General features: G+C 33.5%; 1 protein-coding gene across 1 annotated transcript in view; it reads right to left on the bottom strand.

Annotated features, from left to right (window-relative positions):
• LOC140167522 (1-aminocyclopropane-1-carboxylate synthase-like protein 1) overlaps positions 1 to 23,869 on the bottom strand; it is a 67,050-nt gene that overhangs the window by 31,472 nt on the left and 11,709 nt on the right. Inside the window, exons 4-6 of the mRNA XM_072190828.1 lie at positions 23,251 to 23,391; positions 20,268 to 20,334; positions 2,583 to 2,680 (exon numbers count right to left, since the gene is read on the bottom strand). Of these exons, the coding sequence (XP_072046929.1) occupies positions 2,583 to 2,680; positions 20,268 to 20,334; positions 23,251 to 23,391 (306 nt within the window). The remainder of the gene's footprint in view (positions 1 to 2,582; positions 2,681 to 20,267; positions 20,335 to 23,250; positions 23,392 to 23,869) is intronic.

Raw genomic sequence — 23,869 nt, 5'->3', positions numbered from 1 at the left:
GTCCCCGTATGGCCATTTGTACTGAGTACCCCCCCGGGCATATCAGTACAATGTGGTATGGCAATTTTGCACCACACTAAAGTTGTATCACAACAGGCAAATTTTGTTTTGCACTACAATATTTTTGAACGCTGGTCACACTTAAATTCCTCAACTTATTCCAATTAAATTCTGTCTTTTCTCATTTCTGTTGTTTCTGTCATTTCTGCATTCTGTCTTTAACACCTGCCGCACAGTGTGTACATGATAATTTGAAATAGCATGACTAACATAAATTCTGAAAGAAACAACCGCAATATGTCAGATTGGGATTTATTTTGTCAACAATTTTTTGATTTCAGTTTCAACTCATCATTCCAGCAGGGAAATATTCTTACCATGATAATCAACTTGCTTTAAAGCCATATTATAACATTGCTGAGGAGGACATTCTCAGTATTTTTCAAAATTCTGTGTTTTACACGATCGTTATGTATTTTATCAGAGTTTTATAGTAAACTAACATATACCCTGCAAAAATTAAGACTTGAGGTGCTGTAGTTTTGTCAAATTCCGCGATTTTGAATAAAATGCAGGAACCGTCGTTTTATTATTACAATGGAAAAATTAGTCGAACGTGTACACGCTGTGCATAACACAAGACGTACATGGCATGCGAGCAGTTGTGACATATCAAAAGAATTTCTGACACGAATCACGTTGGAATGAGTAGCTCGCATTGGCGACATATGCGCTGGTATTAAATAGCAATTTTTTCTTATTGCCTCGTCTGTTTGAGCCCAAATTAAAAGAGGACATATCTGACAGTGAAACCTAACATTTTATACCAAAACAATACAATTCTTTTTCTTATGGAAATGTCATAATATGGCTTTAAGTCCTTGAACATCGGAGGACTTCATCAGGTATGACTGATATGGTCATCTGATCCACTTTCCCGGGAGATGGGTTTCCGGTGATGCTTAGACTCATTTGCAGTCTTTAAAAAGACTCATTTGCAGTCTTTAAAAAGACTCATTTGCAGTCTTTAAAAAGACTGTGAATTTAAAGACTGTAAATAGGGATAACCATCAAAATTTCATGTTGCCCCTATTGCTACAAAAGATCGTTTTCTGGATAGAACTCATCAATAGAAGTAATTTGGTGGTTAAATGGTCAAAATCTGTCAAAAACTTTTCGAATTATGAATTTTCAAAGTTTCCCATTCTGACCGATCATTGGAACGAAATGAAATGACAAGGTCCAAAAATAGCAATTGGGAGCAAAATTGGCATAAGCATATATTTACCTTTATATATTTCTTTATTTTAACATAGAAACAACATATTGTGAAAGTATCAAAGGGGTTTCTTATTAAATGGCACTTTACTAGTCAATGGCATAAATTATTTTTTCAAACCGAGGCATTGAAATCATGCATTTAGAGAACATTTGGCAAAAATCATCCAAGATGGCCGATATGGCACAAAATCAAAATTGCACTAAGTACAGGTGAACTTTTTTTTTCACAACCAAAAATGTCAATGTTATTGGGTTTAATATGACCAATTAGTAGGTGTATGCAAAGAAAATCTTAAGTGTCATTGAAGGTCATTGACTCATTCACAACAATAGAGCATACTTTGAATAGAGGTTATCCACAATCATGCTCATGTGTGACTTCTAACAAAAGGTGCTGGTTCCGTAGTATTCCTTATTCAATACAATTCAATGCATGACCTCGAAGTTAGCTGCATGACTTTCAAGGGCTATTTTGAAACAGTTATGGTTGCACATTCAGGTACTTCTTTTGAAAGTTCTAAACAAAGTATAGCCAGCAGCAAGTTGTAGATGTTATAGGCCTAAATATAAGAAAACGTTTAGGGTTGAAATCAGGTGAACAATACATCGAATGAGCACGAAACTTCCCATTTATGTTTAGAAAGGTGTCTTCTTAGCATGATTCGAAAGGAGTATGGAAATTCCAAAGGGAAGCTGGTGATTTAATTTGTAACTCGAGATCTACTTGTTCAATTTTTTTTCCTTTTACAGAGGGTATGATAGAGGTATTACTGGCAACTCTGCCAAATTACAGCTCAGTAGGCCACGTTTTTCACCTGATCTTATTGACATGAATATTTTGTGCCATTCTTGAGCAGTGCTGAACTCAGCCACTGGCAATTAAGCGCACTGTGGCGATGGACCAATTTTGACTCGCACTTACAGGAAAATGAAATAAGTTATGTTGCTGTAATTTGCAAGATAGTTACAAAACATAATTGGCATTATAACATCCCCAATTTTTACAGAAAAATTATGAAAAATAAAAGAATGAGCTCAATTTAGAAATGTCTGTGCAAGCAGTGCACAGTTGAGCTCCCTGCATGTCTATGGGAGTGTTCTAATCAAGTTGATGGTTCATTGGTCATCCCTACTGTAAATGAGTCTAAGCATCACCGGAAACCCATCTCCGGGGAAAGTGGATCAGATGACCATATCAGTCATACCTGATGAAGTCCTCCAATGTGAAGGACAAAATATTGTAGTGAGTAAAAATTCATGTGGTTTTGTCATGCTAAAAATGTCTTTTTGTTTAAACTTACCTTGCTAGATAGATGCACATGAAAGAGTTGCATTTGAGAGCGCATACTCACATCTCTTAGAATGAAACCATAGTATGGCGTAGGACACAAAAATGCATCTGTTGACAAAAACAAAATAGTGCAAGGGTCATTAGGCTATTCCAGTTGTGATCAGTGAATGGTATACAAATATAAACTGCCATGAGAGGTTCTGGTTAAAACTATGGGCCCGAGGTGAGATCAATAGTAATATTTTCCTGAAGGCCTCCATACGCACGGTACTAGGCCAGCTAGCTACCTTCATGCATGCATGGCCTAGGCGGTCCGAGACTGGTCTCGCACTGTCAGTGTTTGTTTTTAAGCTTACCGTGTCAGTGTCGCTCTGAATCTGACTGTGTTGGTCTGTGGTATGAATTCAGTAAATATTCCTGCGCTAGAACTGGTAACAATTCAAATTAAACAGCTGAAATTGTGATCTTCTTCAGCAGTAGCAGCCCACTCCAGCTTGATTTATATTTCGCCATTTTTGTGTTGTCGTTTGTCGGCAGTGACAAAATACTCTTATAGTCAATGTCGATGTTCAATGTTATTGTTATGCTTTATCCCTAGCAGAAATTCTATACAGCAAGAAGTGTATCAAAAGTGTATCAAAGTGTATTAAAACTGTATCAAACAGCAATTTAATACAGTTTTGATATACAAAGGTGTATTGAAAATGTATCAACTGAAAATATAAGGTATCAAAACTGTATCAAATACCACCTAACTGTATCAAAAATGTATCAAAAGTGTATCGAATTTGAACTTAGTTAATTTTGGCCATGCTTGTGGTGTATCAAAAGTGTATCAAATTGGACTTTGCAGTTTTTCAGTGTATGTAAAGTGTATCAAAGTGAACTTTTTGGTGCTAGATGTATATCAAAAGTGTATCAAATTGGACTTAGTCAAATTCTGGCTGCATACAGTGTATCAAAAGTGTATTAAATTGAACTTTGCCTGTTTTTTAGTGTATGTAAAGTGTATCAAATTGAACTTAGTTAATTTTTGGTGGCTAGAGGTATATCAAAAGTGTATCAAATTGGACTTGGTCAAATTCTGGCTGCCTATAGTGTATCAAAAGCGTATTAAATTGGACTTAGTTTATTTTGGGTGGCTAGAGGTATATCAAAAGTGTATCAAATTGGGCTTTCATAAACTGACCTTTTGTAGTGTATCAAAACTGTATCAATAACTGATCACATGTCTAGATAATGACTCATCATTTTCAAATTTGCCCATGTGGCATGTATGCAGTTAACACCAGGATTTGCATTTGGAAATGCTGTATGTTAGAGCAAATTATGGTGTTTTATTTATCATGATGAAGATACAAACATGCTTGTAGACTGCACATTTGGTTACAATGTAGTTGTAATCAGGGACTGTGATTAAAGAGGAAATATCTGACTTTGTTCTGATAAGGTAAGCTTACTATATATTATATATAGGGCCTCAATGTATATGTATTAAACATGCCTGTATAGTAGATTGGTAGCCTTTTTGTCTCTTTATTGAGGGTAACAACTTCAGTGACACGCACTGCTTTCCAAGCAGGCCCTCTGATGTATGTATGTTCCATTTTGGTTGTGTTTTGCTTCTTTTTTGCAAGACTTTCTCACACATTTATCCTATTGCGTTGTAATTTTGAACGTTGATAGGGGAAAGTGCATTGAGCTGCTCCGTGATGGGGGAAAGTGCTAGAGGTCAGCATTAGCAGTAGAGGGCAGTGTTGAATTTGAGCTTGATTAGACTAATTTCAAAATTTGACCTTTGACCCCCTTCACTTTGGGGTCATTAATGTTTGCAAATATGTTTAGATCATGTAAGGATAACTCTTGTTGAATTTGAGCTTGATTGGACCAATTTTGAAATTTGAAGAACTGTATCAAAAGTGTATAAAAAACTGTATCAAAAGTGTATAAAAACTGTATCAAAAGTGTATAAAAAACTGTATCAAAAGTGTATCAAAAAACTATCAAAAGTGTATCAAAACAACTATCAAAAGTGTATCAAAAACAAAAGTGTATAAAAAACTATATCAAAAGTGTATCAAATGGCATGTATCAAAAATAGGCGGTCCCGCTGGCCAGCATTAGAATTGGAGCGCTGATTTGATACAGTGACATATTTGATACACTTTTGATTATAATTATGTATGAAATGTGTATGAAATGAAAGGATCAAAATTTCAACGCTAATTTGATACAGTTTAAATTGGAACGCTGATTTGATACAGTAACATATTCGATACACTTTTGATATAAATTATGTATGAAATGTGTATGAAATGAAAGGATAAAAATGTCAACACTAATTTGATACAGTTTAAATTGGAACCCTGATTTGATACAGTTACATATTTCATACACTTTTGATATAATTATGTATGAAATGTGTATGAAATGAAAGGATAAAATTTGAACGCTAATTTGATACAGTTTAAATTGGAACGCTGATTTGATACAGTTACATATTTCATACACTTTTGATATAATTATGTATGAAATGTGTATGAAATGAAAGGATAAAAATTTCAACGCTAATTTGATACAGTTTAAATTGGAACCCTGATTTGATACAGTTACATATTTCATACACTTTTGATATAATTATGTATGAAATGTGTATGAAATGAAAGGATAAAAATTTCAACGCTAATTTGATACAGTTTAAATTGGAACCCTCATTTGATACAGTAACATATTCAATACACTTTTGATACAATTATGTATGAAATATGTATGAAATCATAGACTCTGAGTCTATGATGAAATGAAAGGATAAAAATTTGAGCATAAATTTGATACAGTTTAAATTGGAACCCTCATTTGATACAGTAACATATTCGATACACTTTTGATATAAATGATGTATGAAATGTGTATGAAATGAAAGGATAAAAACTTGAATGTTAATTTGATACAGTTTAAATTGGAACCCTGATTTGATACAGTAACATATTCGATACACTTTTGATATAAATGATGTATGAAATGTGTATGAAATGAAAGGATAAAAATTTGAACGCTAATTTGATACAGTTTAAATTGGAACCCTGATTTTATACAGTAACATATTCGATACACTTTTGATATAAATTATGTATGAAATGTGTATGAAATGAAAGGATAAAAATTTCAATGATAATTTGATACAGTTTAAATTGGAACCCTCATTTGATACAGTAACATATTCGATACACTTTTGATATAAATGATGTATGAAATGTGTATGAAATGAAAGGATAAAAATTTGAATGTTAATTTGATACAGTTTAAATTGGAACCCTGATTTGATACAGTAACATATTCAATACACTTTTGATATAAATTATGTATGAAATGTGTATGAAATGAAAGGATAAAAATTTCAACGAAAATTTGATACAGTTTAAATTGGAACCCTGATTTGATACAGTAACATATTCGATACACTTTTGATATAAATTATGTATGAAATGTGTATGAAATGAAAGGATAAAAATGTCAACACTAATTTGATACAGTTTAAATTGGAACCCTGATTTGATACAGTTACATATTTCATACACTTTTGATATAATTATGTATGAAATATGTATGAAATGAAAGGATAAAATTTGAACGCTAATTTGATACAGTTTAAATTGGAAAGCTGATTTGATACAGTTACATATTTCATACACTTTTGATATAATTATGTATGAAATGTGTATGAAATGAAAGGATAAAAATTTCAACGCTAATTTGATACAGTTTAAATTGGAACCCTGATTTGATACAGTTACATATTTCATACACTTTTGATATAATTATGTATGAAATGTGTATGAAATGAAAGGATAAAAATTTCAACGCTAATTTGATACAGTTTAAATTGGAACCCTCATTTGATACAGTAACATATTCAATACACTTTTGATACAATTATGTATGAAATATGTATGAAATCATAGACTCTGAGTCTATGATGAAATGAAAGGATAAAAATTTGAACATAAATTTGATACAGTTTAAATTGGAACCCTCATTTGATACAGTAACATATTCGATACACTTTTGATATAAATGATGTATGAAATGTGTATGAAATGAAAGGATAAAAACTTGAATGTTAATTTGATACAGTTTAAATTGGAACCCTGATTTGATACAGTAACATATTCGATACACTTTTGATATAAATGATGTATGAAATGTGTATGAAATGAAAGGATACAAATTTGAACTCTAATATGATACAGTTTAAATTGGAACCCTGATTTTATACAGTAACATATTCGATACACTTTTGATATAAATTATGTATGAAATGTGTATGAAATGAAAGGATAAAAATTTCAATGATAATTTGATACAGTTTAAATTGGAACCCTCATTTGATACAGTAACATATTCGATACACTTTTGATATAAATGATGTATGAAATGTGTATGAAATGAAAGGATAAAAATTTGAATGTTAATTTGATACAGTTTAAATTGGAACCCTGATTTGATACAGTAACATATTCAATACACTTTTGATATAAATTATGTATGAAATGTGTATGAAATGAAAGGATAAAAATTTCAACGAAAATTTGATACAGTTTAAATTGGAACCCTGATTTGATACAGTAACATATTCGATACACTTTTGATATAAATTATGTATGAAATGTGTATGAAATGAAAGGATAAAAATTTGAACGCTAATTTGATACAGTTTAAATTGGAACCCTCATTTGATACAGTAACATATTCGATACACTTTTGATATAAATTATGTATGAAATATGTATGAAATGAAAGGATAAAAATTTGAACGCTAATTTGATACAGTTTAAATTGGAACCCTGATTTTATACAGTAACATATTCGATACACTTTTGATATAAATTATGTATGAAATGTGTATGAAATGAAAGGATAAAAATTTCAATGATAATTTGATACAGTTTAAATTGGAACCCTCATTTGATACAGTAACATATTCGATACACTTTTGATATAAATGATGTATGAAATGTGTATGAAATGAAAGGATAAAAATTTGAATGTTAATTTGATACAGTTTAAATTGGAACCCTGATTTGATACAGTAACATATTCAATACACTTTTGATATAAATTATGTATGAAATGTGTATGAAATGAAAGGATAAAAATTTCAACGAAAATTTGATACAGTTTAAATTGGAACCCTGATTTGATACAGTAACATATTCGATACACTTTTGATATAAATTATGTATGAAATGTGTATGAAATGAAAGGATAAAAATTTGAACGCTAATTTGATACAGTTTAAATTGGAACCCTCATTTGATACAGTAACATATTCGATACACTTTTGATATAAATTATGTATGAAATATGTATGAAATGAAAGGATAAAAATTTGAACGCTAATTTGATACAGTTTAAATTGGAACCCTGATTTGATACAGTTACTTATTTGATACACTTTTGATATAATTATGTATCAAATATGTATGAAATGAAAGGATACATTTCATTTGATACTTTTTGATACATTATCTTGGCATTTGATACACTTTTGATATGTATAAAATGTGTATGCAATGTTAATTTGATACAGTTTTGATACCTAAAAGTGTATGAAATGAGGGTTCCAATTCAAAGCCTTTTATTTCATACATTTTTCATACGTATCAAAAGTGGTGTATCAAAAGTGTATCAAATTTCAGCCAGGGTATATGGACTGCGACATGGGTATGCTGCTATCCGTATATAGTAACTATTCAGAAATACTATTTACGGCTTGGATGTACTATTTACGGACGTAAATAGTACTTTTTGCACTTCCTCACAGAATAGTGTGTTTATTTTTGATCACGTGACACACTTTTAACCAATCAATGAACAAGAATCTATGAATGAAGGATATGATAACACTTAAATAGCAATCTATTCTTCATGCAAATAACACATTATTGCTTTATGTTGACATAAGGAAATGATATCTAATGTCAAAACATTAAACTTCAAGTTTTGTACATTTCAAACCCTACAAAAATGCTGTTTTAATGCAAACCCCATGAATATTGAACTTCTGGTTTAATACCAAGTTATAGGCAATTTATCAGTTACTGAAAACAATAAGAAACAAAATAAGGTTAACAAAATTTGTTTGCTCGCCCTCCACCGACTGACCCAAAATTGGCCAAAATCAGGGTCGGCCCTTTAAAAGAAATATTTTTTGTTTTTTTTAGTTTATAATTTTAATGGGATTTTATTATTTTTGCGGTGTATAAATTTCATTCCAAAGCTGAATTTAGCCAAAACATTTTCTTAAGAAAATCATTACTGTAAACCCATTATAACATTTATAACTGTCCATTCCTGCATCAATGTTTCCAATAAACTTTGTGTATTTTACTGGTATATGTGACCCTTCGCCACAACTGAGCCCGGATGTCGCTAAACTTGATTTTGCGCTACAGTGAAAATTGGCTTGAAAGGTCATTCCGATGAAAAATGAGATTTTTAAAGATTTGAAATGATTTTAATCATTTTAATCATATTAAAATATGTTTTCTTACACTAGTCCAAGTTTCATTGCAAAATATAGAGTAGAAACAAGTAGAAAAACTCATTTTCTGAAGCTTGTCGTTCTAAAAATATTCCTAAAATTGAGTAAAAAGTGTTTTAGAGCGTCGAAATAATCGTGAAATTTGTCCACTGCTACGAAAAATTCTCTCGTTCGAGTGCCGTACGTTGGTATTGCCGGAAAGCTGGGAATTTCCAGATTCATTTTCTAGCGGATATTTTCATGTAAACATTGTTATTAGCCAATGAGAGGCCGTTTTTCATGACCCCTTTTTCGCGTCTGGCCCCAAGGGGCCAGATGCATTTAGTGTCTGGATTAAATCCCCAGGGAGTTCCAGTGACACATTCTAGAAGTTATCTGTTATAACTCAGCTGAAGATATACATACAGTGATCATTGATACTGAGGCAGAGATGGGTCTTGACCGACCAGCCTTTTATGACTCTTTAGGGTAAGGCGGTTTATGGTGTCATAAATTTAGTAGGAAGAATTGTGGCCATAATATATAGGTTCATAGGCCAACGCTAGAAAGTACAATATAATAAATCAGAAGATATACACACAGCTTCAAAATTACATGAATATAGTCGTGTGTTGCCATAATATTAATGTATTACATTATATTGCTGTAATTTTTGTAGTAATGTTCCTCCAAACTTAATGATATGAAATAGTATAATTTGAAACTATTTTTTGTTCTCTAAAATCCAACAAAGTGATGCACTTCATTTCACAAAGTGATCATTGACATACTGAGACACGGAAAGCAGAGATGGGTTTTGACCAGCCTAGATTTAATTAATTAATTAATTAATTAATTAATTAATTAATTAATTAATTATTTATTTATTTATTTATTTATTAATTAATAATTAATTAATTAATTAAATAATTAATTAATTAATTAATTAATTAATTAATTAATTAATAATTTATTAATTAATTAAGTAAGTCGGTCGGATGGTTTTTTAAGCTTCAGTTTTTAAAAGTCCCCTCAAATATTAAATAATGCAGTTAAATTCGCTTGTCGAATGAAACCTAAGATTATCTCGCGACTGAAATGGCCTTCCGTAGTGAAGTCACGTGATAGTTTCATTATTTTCCCGGTGGCGGAAATCGCCTTCCGTAAGGAAGTCACGTGATAGTTTCGCGGGCAAGGTCTCACCCCGGGTTGCCGTTAGGTACACGTGTACCGGCTTTCATTCTATATCAGTCAAGCATTCAGAATCGGACGTGAAATTTTTCTCTCTATGTATCATGTCTATTGTACAGCGAAGAGGCGAATTAAATCAGCAAGCTTATACAATACAGCTTTCTTCACATGGAATAAACTGTGACGGCAACAGATATTAAATCAAGATGTTGTCTGCATAGTTTTGTGTAAATTACTCGATAATACAAGTATACTGAGGTAGTCAGGCGTTACGAGTGCAATTCGCTGTATGACGATAATCAAGAGTGTGTGCTGATATTCCGGGGTTTCTTATGCTTGAACATACATGTAAGGCTAATGAAAGTTGACTCCCAGTTTCCCGTTACCCGACTCCGGTCAGAAAAAAATGCCGATCAAATATTTCATTATTTTCCATTATTTCATTATTTCACATTTTCAAGTTTTTAAGAAAAAAGGATAGTTTTAATGTCATCTTTCACGTCCGACACGTATTTTAAGCACTTTTACGCCGACCCTGACCGGCCCGAATAGTCTTTTGCAAACGCTGGGTTAAACTACATTGGTAAAATGGCGATATCGTAGAGGCGCATTTACTGGAGACTAGGAATTCCCTGCATCTAAGTTTCTCCTACCACTAAATGGATAGACCGAACATAAAGAGAGGCAGCCAAGTTCGCTGGAACCAGCGTATGAACAAATATGAAAGCATTTCTACCGTGCACTATGTAGCGCGCTATATATAGACAACATCAAAATAAATAAAATAAACAAAATTTGAAGTCAAATTTATTCTGCTTTTCTTACAAATATTTATGTATTTAATAAAATAAACTTATAAATAAAATGATTTATTTGTCAATTTCTTGCATGGTTGTTTTATTATTAACACGTGCACCATGTGATGATTTTTACCAGCAACCTCCAGTTTGTGCAAGTAGACAAACTAATTTCCGTATAAATATTGCTTCCAAAGATGTGCTAGTGGAGAGTAAGTTTGGTTTGTAAAAAGTAGTGTGCAATAGAACACACAGACACCGTGTATTTATATGGAAAAGTGGTTCTCCAAAAACTATCATGGACTTCTGGTGCTTTCATATGTTGCACAACCTATAGGTTAATTTGAAGATTCCAAAGAAGATGTGCTTAATTAAAATTTGTTTTGAAGTGAAGCATGGTCATTACTAACTATACTTTATTATTTTATTTGGGCCTCAAAACATAGCATTCCGTAATTAACTTTGCACCGATAACTTGAAAGTTTGAAAATAATGAATAATGAATAATGAAACAGTCACCTACCCAGTCATGAAAAACTATGTAACGGGAAACTGGGGATCAACTTTCATTAGCCTAATGGCAACGACCGATGGCTAACACAATTTCTGTATTCGGCTTCAACGGGCAGAACAGGGGATAAATCGGTGAGATATTTGTCAAACCTTGCCGTTAATCAGTTTTATTAGCAGTGAATAACTGGGTTCTAGCCCATCTTTAGAAATTAGCCATGGAGAATAGCTCCAGATACGGATACCTACTTCTAAAATACAGGTTTACATGTCAATCTAACGTTATCTTGCTGTATTTCAGCTAGGGGCCATGGGTAGAAAATCTGGGTCAATGTTCTTAGAACAATCCAAATAGGCCTACGTAATCAGATTGCGGGAGCACTTTCTTTGTCGCGGGACTGAAGTTGAAAATCGCCCAATTGGGCGCCTAAATCATGGGTTTGGCAACCCTGCGTAATCTATTCATGACTTCAGGGACGAGCGACCTCTATCATAGATGACCATAATGGTCATCAGTTCTATTCACCATGTTCATTGAAGTGACAAGAGAATTGAATAGATGCGTGTATGTCCCATCAGAAAGTAATACAATTATTGGTACTCATGAATGCTAAAGATCGATGAATCATGCAGGTGGCCATTTCTATAACACATCATAAACCGGGAAGAAGGAAACTTGTTTCTGTTCTGGTTAAATAAATTAAAAGTTACATTTATTAGTCAAATTCGGTTCAATTTGTTGTTGTTGTTGTTGTTGAGAAAATCTCTCTTGGTATAAAATGGCCATAGGCCTATGAGGGAAAGTTATTGTCAATTTTTAACGCAAGGATATGTGCACTGGACACGTAATGGTCGAATTGGATAGTGTTCCGTGTTCCATTTTTACGAAACGAATCGTAACAAACAAACAAAATAAAAAATAATAACAGTAATAATGATAACTTGAATATTGTCGTCAAAGAAAAAGGCCATTTTAATTGTGCATTTGACGCGATTGGCGGCCATTGGTATATATAGGTTTTCATAAATGAAATTTCAACTCAAGCAGGGATATTTTACATTTGGAAAAAAAAAAATACTACTCAAAATTTCTGTTCGAATTGGAAAATCTCTCTGAGGATATAATGGCAATTTGAGCGAATTTTAATGTCAATTTCAAACATTTTATCGCAATCATTTTTTTTATTTTTTTATTGTGGAAGCCATACGTGTTTCCGTTTTGGCATCAACTGGAATAAATTAATGAAGGAGTTGGAGTGTAGAATATATACGAGGCTAATAATATACAGACATGTATATGACATACAGTATTTAGTGTAGGCTTTGCAGACAGAATTTGCTTCCCTTTTCTTCTGTTTTTAATTGCAGGTCGTATTGATTTTACGAGATGGGGGATAGAAGGAAGAACGATAGAGCGAAAGAGCGGGAACTTCTATATGGGGAAAATTATGGGCCTACAACGGCTAACTACATTTAGTGCAGACAAAGAGACAAAGGATCTACATCTTCATTAAAATACAGTGTTTCCCTCAAATTGAGTAGTGTTGCATCTCGAATATTAACATATTATACAGTGCTTCGATGCGAGTAAAAATAGCATCAGCAATTATGGAACTGAATTCTAACATGTCTATGGATGGGTAGGCAGTGAGGAATAGAGGAATATCGGTTCACAGCTTGATGGAAAGGTCAACACTTTTAATATTTGGTATCAGTGGAAGGAGCTTATACAATTCTTTGGCAATCTATCCAGGTTAAACAATTCAGGAAGCACAGTAAGGATACAGTTGGAGGGAATGAATCAATGGATCATTCAATTAATAAAAGTTCATACATTAAGCGCTGAACTGATCCGAAAGCAAGTAGTTGAAATTAGCGAGTTTTATCTCGGTACCAGCTAACCAAATATGTTATTGCATAAATTATCTTTGATATATTTGTACAAACAAGGGTCATTCCACATCGGACAACTTGACTTTGGCTAGTTGGACAAATAGCGACAAGCGTTATAGCAGAAATCAGATGGGATTGAAATATTACTCAAATCAGGCGTTAGTGTGCGCAAATATTGATGCCTTGCCTTTTGATGCCTTGTCATTTATGTATTTCTGGATCTGTGTATCCATAAGGGTGATGTACTAGCAACCTCTCCCTTCTTTATCGCATCGTCATTTTTTAACAATAAGCGTGCAATGTGGCTTCTTTGTGACGGGCCCAAGGATGTTTCTTCTGCTTTTATCGAAATCGGCGGTGGTTTTCTTTTTAACTCTATGTCATAATGTACATTGATTTTATGACGATATTGCTATAATTTTGTTTCAATATTACCTTCTTTATATAGTTTTGGTGTGCTTATCATGTAGATTGAGGTTGTTTTGATAAGTAATTTTGTATATAAGGCCTATGCGTTGTAAATCGCTATATCATAATCATGTTTGATGCTTGCTATAGTTTATGTTATTTGATATATAATTTTGTATTTAAGGCCTATGCTTTGTAAATCGCTATATCATATTTGATGTACTTGTAATTTGTTGTATAATTTTGTATTTAGGCGTGCTTTGTAAAGCGCTTAGTGACATCTGTTTTAGCGCTTCATAAATGTTTCGTTATTATTTATATATTATTGACGTGGTTCAGATAATAAAACAAAAAAGATGAATTATGTTTACCTTTTGGGAAATTTAACAAATTTAAGGCAAATATTTTTCTTACCTGTATCTATCAAAAGAAGACCAGGTCTCTTCATGATCATTAAGTTAAACAATATTATAGTATTACAGGTCTTTCGTAATGGTAACAATCAAAAAGGGCTATTATATATAGACTTGGGTATTCACTTAGAGGGCAGCATAAATTTCATAGTAACATATTATATACACATGTACTTAATGGCTAAATGTAGTAGAGCGATTATTACGCAACAAATGGAAGGTAAATAGTTTGCTTAGTTGGAGCTATTAAATTAAGTCCAGAATTCAGCCATATTATCACGTTATGGTAAATTATGCCATTTCATGTACATATCCTTAAAACGTTTGAATCCATGCTTTCTTCAAATGTTTTCAGCTTTGACAGCCAGTTGCCATGGCAATTGCCATGAGCATGAAAGTTAGTCTTAAAAACACAGTGGTCAATCTGTCATCCTAACCAGCTGGACTTCACTTGGGTCACCCTACTAAATGCCCTCTGGCAATTCCAGCCCTGAAACTCACTCCTCTGCCCAGCTGACCTCCAGAGCACCAGGAATGTGTTGACATGCAAAAGGTCAAACATCAGCAGGTGTCGAGATATATAAGATCAAAATTATGAAATCCAATATCAGAAAATGAAACCAGTGAAACAAAATTAATTACCCTCGCTTTTCTCTAATCGAGGGTAATTTTGCTAAAGTTCTTTAAGGACCCGTCGACGAAATGCTCTTATTTGTACCTATCAAACAAAGAACAGAAAATTTCACCGCAAGTTGGTAAGACAAAGTTGTGATTTTTATCTATTAAATGAAGACAAATTAAATTTTTGCATAATGCATATTGCATGGGTTCTTGCTTTTGATCTCGAAATTACTGTTGCATTTACGTTGTGTAATAAGTACTGTGTGCATTGTTTGCTATTTTTGCGTGGTTTATGATGTATATTCCACAGTAAATTGCATCTTGATCAATCGTGTCCTTTTAGGCTTACACTGTGCAATATATTGTTTGTCTTTTAAAACTAGTTTTAATATATTTGCTCGAACTCTTTGTATGTTCTAAAAATTGTAAACTCAAATATTGTTCTCATTTTTTACAATGTATGTGGTTTTATATAATACCATGTTTGTAAAGCGCTTTGAGTTCTTTTGATGTGATTGCACTATATAAGAAATTATTATCATTTTATTATTATTATTATTATTATTATTATTATTATTATTATTATTATTATTATTATTATTATTAGTTCTCCAGTAGTCAAATTACAGTATTCTCTTTTACGGTGTATGTATGTCACAATGTTAAATAGGTTCACCTAGATGATACACCCAGAGACAAAAGGAAATTCACCTAAGTGGGCATGAAACATGTGGGGGCATTTGCCAAAACATGGGAAGTCGACAGTGGCATATAGGGCCTACATTTGAACATCACATGTAGGCCTTGAGGGATGAAAATTCAAATAACGCCAATATTAAAGCAGGCTAATAATCATTGGGTTTGTTTGTTTTGTTTGGCATTGAGTTTTCTCATACGTAAATCTACCCAAAAGATAGTAGTACATTGTAAGAGTATTTATTGCCCGTCAGACTTTATGTTATTCCAAACATAACGATGGCTAATGCATTGGTCAATTGAACCGTCAATCATTTTCTTCACCGCAAAGCTCGGCGGAAGGGTAGATGTCATGTAAAACATAAACTACAATCAGAGGGAGGGGGGCGGAGTCAGGCAAGTTCCTTGACTTGTCTCACGGAACTTGGTTGGCAGTTTTTGGATCATTTTCTAAAATGATCAATTTAATGTACATAATTATACATATATTACATTAATAAATTCTATTTAGTCTTTCCAATCTTCGTGGGTATTTGCCTACTAGAAGATTTGGCGTTGGTTTATGCTGATGCCCACCATGTAATCTAAATATGAATATAATATGAAAATGAGAAAGGGTCAGCCATTTAATTTCTTTTGATATATGTAAGTCCATGGCTTTTTTATATTGTCGTCGTTAGATGCAGTCTTTATATTCTATCCATTGTAAAATGGAGTCTTTATATTTTCTCTATCGTTAGATAGTGCATTCCCTGTTAAGGGAACTTTTGGTTTATATGCTAACTGGCTTTCAAGTAATTGTTTGGGAGGCTCGGTCGGGTAATTACTCCGGCGAAAAAGTTGACCATAAATCAATAAATATTAGTTGGCTGATTCCAATGAATTTTCTCAAAGCATTGCATGAATAAATTATGCGTTCTTTCTGAATGTCTGATAAGATGTCCAAAAATTGGTGTGAGGCATTTCTTTATTTCAGTGTCTAGGGATAATGCAGTTAAATTCGCTTGTCGAATGAAACCTAAGATTATCTCGCGACTGAAATGGCCTTCCGTAGTGAAGTCACGTGATAGTTTCATTATTTTCCCGGTGGCGGAAATCGCCTTCCGTAAGGAAGTCACGTGATAGTTTCGCGGGCAAGGTCTCACCCCGGGTTGCCGTTAGGTACACGTGTACCGGCTTTCATTCTATATCAGTCAAGCATTCAGAATCGGACGTGAAAATTTTTCCCACCCTCCACACCCTTTATGTCAAGGTTGATCTGATTAAAATTGATCAAAATAGAGGACAGGACGTCAAAAATGAGTATCGCAAGAGTGAGACAAATCACATGAAGGTTTCATCTTTATTAAGTCAAAATGTAATTAAGAATGAAATGAAATCAGAACATGTTGGATGTCACGGTTCCTTGTGTTGCATAATAGTATGACTATATGAGTGTACGTGTGTGAGTAGTTCAATTCAGCTTCAGTTTCTATCTCAGCAACATGTTCTATTCTGTTGCGCAGCTGTAATATTTATTCTCAGTGAAATAGTGTGGTGAAGTTTGCTTCTGCCTCAGAAGCATTAGTAAAATTGATTTTAATTTGTGCCATTTTGAGTCAGGAAGGAGAAAGGAAAACATAATTGGTTGAGAGCCCTCGGGTTAGAATATACTGATGTTCTTTCCGTGCGGAATAGTATGACTAAGGGCGAGAGTGCGTGAGTAGATCATTTCAGGTTCAGGTCTAATTCAGCAACACGTTTTATTCTGTGGCGCAGTTATAAATTTTCAAATATCGTTGTAAAATAGTGTGGTTAAGTTGCTTGTTCTTCAGAAACATTAGTAAAAGTGTTAAAATTTATGCCATTTCAGTCTTTGGCGGTATTTTGGTTAATGAATGTTGTGTATAGCGGGAAGGAAGGAATCAACACCAGGTTGGCATGGGGTAGCTAGACAGGGGCCAAGTACTATGCCCTCAGATTTTTCTTGTTCAACAAAATATAAGTAAAAAGGAAATATTGTGATCAAGTTTTTATGAGGTTGCGCAGCCGCCTAGTTATCGCGTTGAATTCTAGGGTATGCTGTCCTATTGTATTTAAAGTATGCATCATAACCTAGTGATGCATACGATATCATAAGCTTTCAAAGCATGGCCATGTGTGTCAAGGAATCTGGGGCAGTTTTTTGGATCATTTTCTAAAATGATCAATTTAATGTACATAATTATACATATATTACATTAATAAATTCTATTTAGTCTTTCCAATCTTCGTGGGTATTTGCCTACTAGAAGATTTGGCGTTGGTTTATGCTGATGCCCACCATGTAATCTAAATATGAATATAATATGAAAATGAGAAAGGGTCAGCCATTTAATTTCTTTTGATATATGTAAGTCCATGGCTTTTTTATATTGTCGTCGTTAGATGCAGTCTTTATATTCTATCCATTGTAAAATGGAGTCTTTATATTTTCTCTATCGTTAGATAGTGCATTCCCTGTTAAGGGAACTTTTGGTTTATATCTTAACTGGCTTTGAAGTAATTGTTTGGGAGGCTCGGTCGGGTAATTACTCCGAGCGAAAAAGTTGACCATAAATCAATAAATATTAGTTGGCTGATTCCAATGAATTTTCTCAAAGCATTGCATGAATAAATTATGCGTTCTTTCTGAATGTCTGATAAGATGTCCAAAAATTGGTGTGAGGCATTTCTTTATTTCAGTGTCTAGGGATAATGCTTCTTCAATTAGGGGACATTTTGTCAATTTTGACTTCTGGATACTTTTTAGACATGTTAGATAATCAATTTAAGGCTAGTCTTTCAATAAAATATTAATTTGAAGTGAAAAACATTGAGTTTGTGAACAAATCTGTAAAAATCATCATTCAAAAAAAATATTGTGACCCTGATTTTTCAAGATTTAGGGTCGGTCGGTTTGAGGGCAACACAACAATTTTGTGACAGGGATTGGCTAAATATATTAACCCTTAATAAATGGAGACAGAAAGAGTTTTAAGTTAAATAAATAAATAAATAAATAAATAAATAAATAAATAAATAAATAAATTGATTAAATTAATTATTAATTAATTAATTAATTAATTAATTAATTACACCCGAGGTCAAAGGTTATCAGTCAGAGGTCATCCGGGGTCAAAGGTCATATGGAGGTCAACCGGGTGAAACAGTACCACTATCATGCCGCAACTAGGATTATACCATTTTGTGCCAGGGTTGCATTATAATATTAACCTTTTTAAAGAAGAAAGAGTAGTCAGTTAAATAAATAATTAATTAATCAATGTCATCAACAGAGGTCATTCGGGGTCAGGTTATATGGGGTCAACGAGATGAAACAGTGTCGCTATCATCGTGCTGCTACTTGAGTACATATGTCCAATACCATCAACAATAAAAAGTAATAATTCTCAAAAAATTATTTAAATACCACCAACTATATTAATTTTTATATTTATGTCGATTAATAAAAAGTCATGAGAATATACTAGTACTTGGATCCTGATTCGTCAAGTCTGTTTCCATGACCACAACGCATCCAATCTTTTCTCTGGACCAGACGCATCCCTTTTTAAAGGGATTTTTATTAGTATAAACATCTGGTTCATCTGTTGCCAAGATCGTGCGAATGGACTGTTTAATTGGTCGAATTACGTCAGCTGACCCGATGATTCTGCACAGTACGGATGTTAATTAGTATTAATTAGTGTTTATCTTTATATTTTAGCACAGAAGTTACATACTAAAAATGTTTAAATTATGGTAACTTGCTGTTAACATTACAAAAAGCATTATACCCAGCCTAGCGCTCTTTTCAGAGCGGGCAGTCCAATAAGTGCTGTTGAGGGTCATCATGCTAATGACACAGTTATTTGTGGTGATAATTAAGTGTTCCAATTGATACTATAATCCTGTCTTTCATGTATTTGATGATTGTAGAATTCACAGAAAAAATAAAACACTTAAAAATCGCAATGCAAAAATGGTACAAACTCGAAATGGCATCTAAATTCATAAGTTTAGTTATTTGTTCTGTTGCTATGGTGATGGTGTAAGATGTTAATTAGTATTAATTAGTGTTTATCTTTATATTTTTAAAAATTGTTTTGAGTGTTTCTTATTTGCTTTTATTGTATAAATTGTCTAAAAGCTTTCGTTAACACAGCTGATATCAACATTATTGGACATGGTTATGTGTGTGAATTTTCATCCGTTTATTTTTAACGATATCCGATACTGATTAATGGGTATCTAATTAATAACTCATTAAATATGCAAAAATAAGATGAAGTGTGGTTTCTTTCTCTTTTCATAATTAGGATAGGATACAATAAGTGTCTGTGCAAAGTTTGGTGGTAATAGCATGTATGGAAGGTAATGGTTGCTATGGTCAAAAGTTGTAAATCATTTAAAAATTGTGAAATTTTAAAACCCCTGACTTTAAACTGTGTTTTCTCGGTTTCACGTTTTGAAACCGTGACACATTTGAACGACCATAACCTTACTTCTAGATATGCTATGAAGCTGGTTGAAGTGTTTTTTTAAAGCTTATGGTATGGCCTTTGCAAGTATGCCAAAACCTCAAAATGGTCTCGGGGCGATATCCGGGCTCAGTTGTGGCGTGGGGTCACATATAAAGTTACCTTGTGGGTCTCCAATAGAGAAAGCCAGGGCATCTATACATGATGTTATACCATTCATTACTATAATCTAAAGTGAAATATAATAAAAAAAGTTTTGATTAAGAAAGGTTAGCAATTCATCATATGTGGCCATCCACCACTTTAATATTTAGAGACATGGTCCATCTCAAAAAAACAATAGAAAACAAAAGATTTCCAAATTTTTTTACTGATTTTATGCAAACAAGCAACAAGGACATGTAATATAACAATGTAAAGCGGTAGCTGTAAAAGACAGAAAACAGAAATGACAGAGCTAGGCAAAAATATAGAAAAGTTGGAGATATAGAAGAGTTAACAAGTTGTAGGAGTCAAATTACTGTAAAGTTAATAAAGTCTCAGACCAACTGAGTATTGATAGTCGGATTGCCGTGAAATTGGGTAAATGTGAAAAGCCTCTACTATGCAGAGGTTTACTGATTTTGAATAAAACGCAGGAACCGTCGTTTTATTATTACGATGGAAAAATTAGTCGAACGTGTACACGCTGTGCATAACACAAGACGTACATGGCATGCGAGCAGTTGTGACATATCAAAAGAATTTCTGACATGAATCATGTTGGAATGAGTAGCTCGCATTGGCGACATATGCGCTGGTATTAAATAGCAATTTTTTCTTATTGCCTCGTCTGTTTGAGCCCAAATTAAAAGAGGACATATCTGACAGTGAAAACTAACATTTTATACCAAAACAATACAATTCTTTTTCTTATGGTCTAGGGGCGACATCCGGGCTCAGTTTACTGACTGGGGCGGGGAGAAAGATGCCTTCCCCGGTCTCGAAATACCAGGACAAAATTGACCAAAGTTTTAAAGAGCATCTTCGATTTTTTTTTTTGCCCAGGTTTTAGGCCATAATTGTAACCCATTTAGCATATTTCCATGTGTGCAAAAGCTGCCAATTTCTCCCGGAAAAGTCATTTTAGTAGCGGATAGATAATTTGGAAATTTGCCCCTATCGGTGGGCCCTGTATGACCATGCTACTAAGTGAACATTATGTTTCCACATATATGGTATGAGATATGATGTTTATGGTGCCGTTTTGATAACAAGCTTAAAGAATAGTTTTATGATGCCGTAAATAGTCTTGCTCTCATTTTGTGCACACTTACATACAAATTTAATATGATTTCTTTTAAATTCAGAGATCAGTACAGTGACAACTGAAAAAAAACTTAATTGAATTCAGGTTTTCTGATTGTCCAAATTTTTGTGTTTTTATTTATTTTATCATGATTTTATATGTTTTTCTCATCAGCTTCAAATATGAGTGCTATAGGGACTGTTCATTCACCAATCCAACAATGTATACTTATTTGAACTCGCACTCACACAGTGTTGACACCGTGTATTATAAAGATTTTTCCCTGCAACTTAATACTCCGTTGGTGAGTTATGGGCGATTGGTATTTCACCAAACGCAAGAAAAGGAGTCCTATCTGATTGGCTAGGAATGGATTGCTAGATCGCTCAGTGCTGAAGTACAAACTCAAAATGTAGAGGCGTATTCAATTCGATAGAAATCAATATTCTATTATTGACGCAGATAAAGAAAGTTGCATAGTGTCTCGATAGCTCATGATATAGTGCATTGTATTATATAGACTTGTGATTTAATATTCTATAGAGCACGTGCATCTGAGCTTTATATGATTTTAATTCTCAAACAGTTGTATATATCACAATTTTAATGTACAATTTAAAAATCGTAATGTATAAAATGCAGTAAACTATATGCGTATAACGACAACAGCACTCGCCTATTAGTGTATTGAATTTCCAGTTCGTGTATTGAAAACAAAACCTGGGCTTTACCTGACTACAAATCGAATTTTCTTGTAATGGCAACATCATATGGGGTACTGAGTAGGCGCAAATTGTAAAAACGTGTAGAATAGAAACTCTGTGGTATCTCATATCGTGTAAATGGTATGCTTAGCCTGAGTCGCTCAGCCTATCTCGAACAAAATCGCCATGCGTTTTTGACACGAAGATATAGGGATGATGACGCTGTGACTCATCACCTACACCAATCTTCATGAAAATTATTGTCAAACATTTTCAGTGATCACATCCACTAAGTTTCATGAAAATCCATCAAAACATAAATGAGAATATGCACCACATTTGAAGCAAACATTAACTCCTAAAATATCCTGTTAACTCCGTCCTGTCAACTCTTTTACAGTTACCCAATGTAAAGCATCCGTCTTTGCCATTATTAAGTGTTCTATTACCCCCACGACCCATTATTCAAAATCACGCACTGTAATCAGGGTAAAAACGCCAAATATGGGCTGGAAATAAAAGAAAAATTTTGGCAACAAAAAAAGAGGAAATCAGCTGAAAAGAGGAACTCTCACATCCCTGATCATTATCATTATCCTCAGCAGTAAAAACGTTTGAATAATGGGCTTGGCTGCACCTCACCCATTATTTACGTTTTTACTGCCTCGGACACATTATTTCTGTGTAAAGGATAATGCATTACCCTTTATTTCTTAAACATATGTGACGTGTCATGTCAAAAGAAGATACTTTTGGGCAGGATCGTAAATGGAGAAATAGCCAAAAATTTACTCGGGGTGATTTTTAACAATTTGGGTTTGTTGCAAATTTGTGATGTTATTAATGTTTAAAATATTGTCTGATAGTTTCAGACCGGAATATAACTGGCATCTTGTATTTATTGAGACATTTTTCAAGGTAATTCCTACTCTCAACATTGTCAATAATATTTTTAAAGGCCAATATCTCAATTTCCAATTTTATAATACCATAACTTACGAACTCAATATCTTCGCTTTGGAATGTCAGATATCATTGGGGAAAATGGCATTGTGGAGCAAAATATCTCTATATTTAAGATATGTAAAAACCTCAAAATTGATAACCTGCCCAAAAGTGTCTCCTTTTGACATGACACGTCACATATCTTTACCTTATTAGAATCTAATGGTTGAGGAGCATTCCCTCGTTCTGTCAGAAATTCAGCAATGGCTGCACGTAATGCTGGATGACCGGTTGCGTCGTTGTATATCAGCATCGTGTGATCATATTCCACAAGTTTTAGATCTGACAACTAAAAAGAAATAAAATATCATAATGTTAGCTTCTGTTATTGTAGAATTGGTAATTCTAGCAATTTGTGTTTGAAGGCTTCAAAGGGGACGGGGAAAACTTCCCTCTGACAAAAAATGAAAGAAAAAAGTGCCCTCTGACAAAGGGCAAAGGAAAAGAAAAGGGCAAGGAACCCATTTTCCATGCAAATTCACCCGCTCATGGGCCAAAATACATATTTTTTGAGCGCTGTGCGCGTGTCCCAATACAGCCTTTTTGGAAGCTCGAAGACATGTACAGTCTCTTTAAAAACAAAAATTGCATGTTGCAACTGCAATTTTCTTACGCTGTGCCCCTGAAATTTTATTTTGCCCCCCCCCCTCCCCGACCAAGAAAGCTGGCTACGACCCTGTCGCTATTCTCATTATGTTTTCTGCCATAACTAAATAGCTGCATAGATTTTGAAAGTGCCCATGACTCAATTTTTATTGTCATTTCTA

This window comes from Amphiura filiformis, chromosome 13 (genome assembly GCF_039555335.1).
Source record: "Amphiura filiformis chromosome 13, Afil_fr2py, whole genome shotgun sequence".
Taxonomy (NCBI): domain Eukaryota; kingdom Metazoa; phylum Echinodermata; class Ophiuroidea; order Amphilepidida; family Amphiuridae; genus Amphiura; species Amphiura filiformis.
Note: the sequence above shows the minus strand (reverse complement) of the source record. Positions and strands in the feature narration are given on the sequence as shown.